The 5,903-nt window shown below is 36.0% G+C and overlaps 1 protein-coding gene across 2 annotated transcripts; it reads right to left on the bottom strand.

Annotated features, from left to right (window-relative positions):
• Positions 1-1,320: 1,320 nt before the first annotated feature.
• Positions 1,321-5,372, bottom strand: LOC114100087 (olfactory receptor 5B2-like). Of its 2 annotated transcripts, XM_071617047.1 has the most exons (2): positions 5,361-5,372; positions 1,321-2,253 (listed from the first exon to the last, which is right to left on the bottom strand). In XM_071617047.1, exons 1-2 carry the CDS (start codon positions 5,370-5,372, stop codon positions 1,321-1,323), a joined length of 945 nt encoding a protein of 314 aa, XP_071473148.1. The 2 variants fall into 2 exon arrangements, with proteins under 2 accessions (XP_071473148.1, XP_027800518.2); XM_027944717.2 differs by lacking the exon at positions 5,361-5,372 and having other exon boundaries at positions 1,321-2,268.
• Positions 5,373-5,903: the final 531 nt, after the last annotated feature.

Below are 5,903 nucleotides of genomic sequence, written 5' to 3'. Positions count from 1 at the left end.
TCCTCCTCCCACAGCAAACCTTCTACTATCACAATCTCACATCTCACATAATGGTCTTGTGGCTTTCTAATTGTTTAGGCAACTGAGCTACTATTTTTCCACACTTGTAGCTAATACATCAGCAAATTATATAATCTCTGCTTTTCAAAAACACAAACAACCAGGTTATTTATGCATGATTACACATGACTCACAAGACATAGAAATTAAGTGTTTGAGCCAATATGAAATATAATTTCAGAGATTTGTTTAAATTTTGTGACAAAGAGGAGGGTGAGGGATTACTTAGGAGAGCATCTTTGATGGAAGGGTCAAGAAAAAGTTATTTGGAGAAGCAATGCAAGGTCTAGGAAAAAAAGTTCCAGGAAGGGAAAAAACACACGTTAGTTCAGACTCAGGAACAAATCATTTGGAAGATGACTAGTTTTCTCCAAAAACTCATCCTCTTTTTCTTCCAGAGTATTGGCATTTCAGCAAGGCAGTCAGCCTTGCAACTGGTTGCATCCAAATAGATGAATTCTTGACGATAGAATGTGCTCAGAAGTCATGAAAGCTACTACATCACTTGAAAGAGAAAACATTGCTTTTCTTTCATCTTTTCTCCTTCTGCTTTCCTCCAGGTCGAGTGTTTATGATGAAGAAATATTTCAATACGCTATTCAATTCTCCATCCAAACATGGCAAGAGGTCATAGCCATCTAGAGAGTTCATTTTACCCTGCTACATCAGCTACTGCCACTTGAGAAATAATTTGTGATTTATGTCACTGTATTTTTGTTACCACAGTTTACCTAATTTCTGACTGTGCTGGATTAACTCTGTAGCCACAAAGTCTTTGAATCTCCTTTCCTGAAGAGGTGATGTCTCTTTCTTCCTACTCAAATCTGGGTCAAACTTTTGACTCACATCGACCACTATAGTGTGCTAAAGAAATGTATGAGTTTTTGAATTTGGGCTTCAACAAGTCTTTGAGTTTTACCTTCATACTATTTAAATATTGGCCTGAAAATGTCATATAAAAAAGTATATCCAGCCTCCGAAAGATAAAAGATTGTGTAGACATGAACTAAGGTGACCTAGCAAGTAGCCAGCATCAATACACCAGAAATGTGTAAAAGACCATCTTGCACCTTCCAGCTCAGCTGGCCTTCTAGAACATACACAACCTCATGAGCAAGCCTGTGAAAAGAAACTGCCCTGTTCATAGAATCATGAAAAATAATAAGCCATTGTTTTAAGCCACTAAATTTCGGAGCACTTTGTTACACAACAGTAGATAACTGATTAACCATACAGATTGTATGATCTCCCTAGTTAAAATTATGTGAGGAAAAGAGTCATCATCTTCTCCATGGCTTTCTTGAAAGCCTTATGAACCTCTTTATTCCTTAAACTATAGACGATTGGGTTCAACATGGGAACTATGATTGTATAGAAGACAGAGGCCATTTGGTCATTGTCCATGGAATGGCTAGAACTGGGCTGTAAGTACATGAAGATGATGGTTCCGTAGAATATGGTTACGGCCGTGAGGTGAGATGCACAGGTGGAGAAAGCTTTCTTCTGTCCTTCTGCTGAGCGCATCCTCAGGATAGCAATGAATATGAACAGATAGGAGGTCAGGATAACCACCAGGGCAAAAAAGACATTGAAGGCTGTTAAGATGTAAAGCACGGTCTCATTTATGTAGGTATCAGAGCAGGAGAGGGCAAGGATTGGGAGGATATCACAGAAAAAGTGATGGACCACATTAGAACGGCAGAAGGAGAGGGAGAAAGTGAACCCAGTGTAGGAGGCAGATTCGACAAAGCCCCAGAGGTAGCAGGCCACAGCCATGTGGACACACACACTGGTCGTCATGGTGGTGGTGTAATGCAAGGGTGTACATACCGCTGCATGACGGTCATAGGCCATCACAGCCAGCAGGAGGCAGTCCACGCTGGCAAAAGCCACAAAGAAGAACATTTGAGCAGCACATCCACTGTAGGAGATAACTTTATCCCCTGTGAGAAGCCCAGCCATCACCTTGGGGGTCACGGCCGAGGAGTAAACGCAGTCCACCAGGGAGAGGTGACTGAGGAAAAAGTACATGGGGGTGTGGAGACGGGAGTCCAGCAGGATCAATGTGATCATCCCCAGGTTCCCAGTGAGAGTGATGAGATAGATGAGGGTGAACATTATGAAGAGGGGAACTTGCAGCTCTGGGGTGTCGGTCAATCCCAAGAGTCTGAACTCATTCACCTTAGTACTGTTCTCCAGGTATGACATCTTGAAATTGTGCTTCACCGGTAAAAAAAAAAAAAAAAAAGGCAAAATGGATAAATTACTTATGCACAGGAAATGATTCATGTACTCTAATGTCACCCCAATGACATGAGCATGCCAGGATCCCAATAACCTGAAACTGGCATCTTCTGACCTCTGTCTGACAGTCTGTAGAAACTTGTACTATGTCTGCTAGTTCCAGACCCAACTCAGACAAAATGTCTGTCTTCAAATACTTATTATTTTCATTTCGGTTGAAAGCTTGTCCATCCTCTGTAAATCACTCTTTACCAATGTCAATCCAGATTCAGATAACATTTATATTAACTGAACACTAGGTGCCAGGTAGTCTGAAAAGAGTAAGTATTATCTCGTTTAGTCCTTCTGGACATCCTGTCAGATGATTGTCTGATAACAGTGATACATTGTTGCCTTCTTGGTTGTGAAGTACAGTGAAGAATGAGGCTATAATTCATCCAGCTATGATTTATGTGAAGTCTAAGAAAGGTTAGTTCCCTTTCACTCCCCAGAGCACTATTCTCCTTGAATCCTGCTTGGGAGAAGAAGCACAGAATCCAGGAAGATGCACATCCTTATTTATACCCCTGGACAAGAACATAACCATGTCTGGGTTTATTCATCTCCCAAATTATTTTAGTTATTTTAAAGTGTATTCATCTGAAAAAATAAAATAAAATAATCATTGTGTTCCCTATTTTTACTGTGTTCCAAGATTGTTATAGCAATTTTAAAAGGTGTTTTGAAACAATACAAGTATTTAGAGGAGTAGGATATTGTAGTGGTAAAGAAAATAAATTATCTCTGGTCATGACCTGTCTACATTGAAATCCTGGCATTTCCACTAACTGGTTGGGTGACCTTGGACAGGTCACTATGTTTCTGTGCCACAGTTTAAAACGGGGAGAATTTATTCCCAAATGGTTTATTGAGGTTATTGTGAATGGAATTGTTTTTTTAAATTATTTTCTGAGCAGGTTCCTTATTAAAGAAAGGAAACCTATTGATTTTTTATATCGATCTTATATACTGCCAATTTGCTGAATTTGTTGATCAGCTCTAGAAGTCTTCTGGTGGAGATTTTTGAGCCATCCAAGTATAAGATCATGTCATCTAAAAAACAGAGATAAGTTGAATTTTTTTTCTATTTGTATCTTTAATTTCCTTCTCTTCCTTAATTTTGGCCCTCATCTTAATTATTATTTTCTGTTCTGGAATTAGTTTGCTCTTGCTTTTCTAGATCTTGAGTTAGAATATTAGATCATCGATTGGGGATCTTTTTGGTTCTTTTTTTTTATGTAAGCACTCAATGCTATAAATTTTGCTCTTAGAACTGCCTTCATAAAGTCTCAGCGATTTTGATATGTATCTTTGTTTTAATTGTTTCTAAAAATTTTTCATTTCTCCCCTGTTTCCTTCTATCACCCATTCATTATTCAAAAGCATATTATTCAATGTTCATTTGTTAAATGGTTTTTGTTTTTTATCTTGTTATTGGTTTTCCAATTTCATACCATTGTTTTATGGTAAGATGCAAGGAATTATTTCAATTTTTTGTATTTGTTAAGACTTACTTTGTGTCTTAAAATACGGTCTAAATGGAGAATGTTCTATGGGGAGCTGATAAAAAAGTTAATTTAATTGTTGATGAATGAAATATTCTGTAGATGACTGTGAGGTCCACTTTATTATTAATATATTTTAGGGGATAAATCTAACCAAGGATGTGAAAAACCTCTACAATGAAAATTATAGAACTCTGGAGAAGGAAACTGAAGAAGGCCTCAGAAAATGGAAATCTCTCTCATGTTCTTGGATAGGTAGAATTAATATTGTCAAATTGGTAACGTTACCAAAATTGATGCACAGATTCTATGTGATCCCCATAAAAATACCAGTGACATTCTTTAAAGAACTAGAAATACAGTATTAAAATTTTTAGGGAAAATTATACTACAAAGCTATAGTAACAAAAGCAGCATGATATTGGCATCAAAACAGACATGAAGACCCATGGAATAGAATAGAAGACATGAAGATAAATCCACATAAATATAGTTACCTGATTCTTGACAAAAGTACCAAAAACATACATTGGAGAAAATGTATGCCTTTTCAACAAATGGTGCAGGGAAAACTGGATATCCTTATATGGAAGAATGAAGCTAGATCCTCATCTCTTGCCCTGCACAAAAATCCATTCAGGGTGGACCAAGGACCTAGAAACTTTGCAACTCCTACAATATAAAAAAAAAATCTCAACAGTCCAACATATCGGTGCGGACACCAACTTCCTGAATAAGACTCCTAACGCTCAAAAAATAAAATCAAGAATCAGTAAGTGGGGTGGCTCCAAATTAAAAACCTTCTCAGTAGCAAAGGAAACAAGAGCATGAAAAGAGAGCCCACAGGATAGGAAAAAATCTTTGCCAGAAACTCCTCTGAAAGGGGGTTAATATCTAGAATATACAAAGAGCTCAAAGAACTTAACACTGAAAAACAAATAATCCTATCAATAAATAGGTAAAAGAATGGAACAGACATTTCCCAAAAGAAGAAAAACAAATGGCCAACAAATAAATTAAAAAGCATTCAACATCCTTTTTTTTTTTTAAATCTCAAAATATACTGTTTTATTAAATAAGAAATGTCACCATATCCATCACAGGGGAACTAGGTCCTTAAGGAAAGAATATTTTGCTAAAACCAATATCTTTCTCTTCTGTAGAAGAAACAATTATCAATTTATGGAAAATGAAATCTGAGCTAAATACATCTCAGTAAGGACACACTTTAGGAACAGTGGATATAGCATGGTAGCATAGGACTAAATATGAACCTTATTTTCCAGTTTCTTTCAATAGACTTGGAATTTTCACAGTGAATCAGTATATTTACATTCAAAAAGTTGAAAGCTGATTAAACATTCATTTTATATAGTATCTTCAGTATCTTTCTGATATTATTTCTTTTTTTTAATCATTTTGAAATTTTTATGAAATAAAAGAACTTTATAGGAAAGTTTTCCCAGATCAAAATTATTAATAATGTTGTTGCATTGTGTCATCATTATTAACCTCTTTATGCATTGTTTTTATCCTAACAGATAACAATGATAAGAAATCAGGGTAAGTGACTTTTTCAATGATGTAGCTTCTTTTCGGAGTAATTCCATAATATTCCTATAAAAGGCATAAAGCAGAGACTATTTCATGTACATCATACTTACTATAAAATTACATATATATATTATATATATGTATGAATGATCCATCCTTTTCTTTTAAACACTGCTCTAATTTGATTTTTTTTTAATTTATTTTTTTTATTGGTTGTTCAAAACATTATAAAGCTATTGACATATCATATTTCATACAATAGATTCAAGTTGGTTATGAACTCCCAATTTTACCCCAAATACAGATTGCAGAATCACATCGGTTACACATCCACATTTTTACATAATGCCCTATTAGTAACTGTTGTATTCTGCTACCTTTCCTATCCTCTACTATCCCCCCTCCCTCCCCTCCCATCTTCTCTCACTACCCCATCCACTGTAATTCATTTCTCTCCTTGTTTATTTTCCCATTCCCCTCACAACCTCTTATATGTAATTT

Source organism: Marmota flaviventris, chromosome 9, assembly GCF_047511675.1.
Source record: "Marmota flaviventris isolate mMarFla1 chromosome 9, mMarFla1.hap1, whole genome shotgun sequence".
NCBI lineage: Eukaryota > Metazoa > Chordata > Mammalia > Rodentia > Sciuridae > Marmota > Marmota flaviventris.
This window is presented reverse-complemented; position numbering and strand designations above follow the sequence as displayed.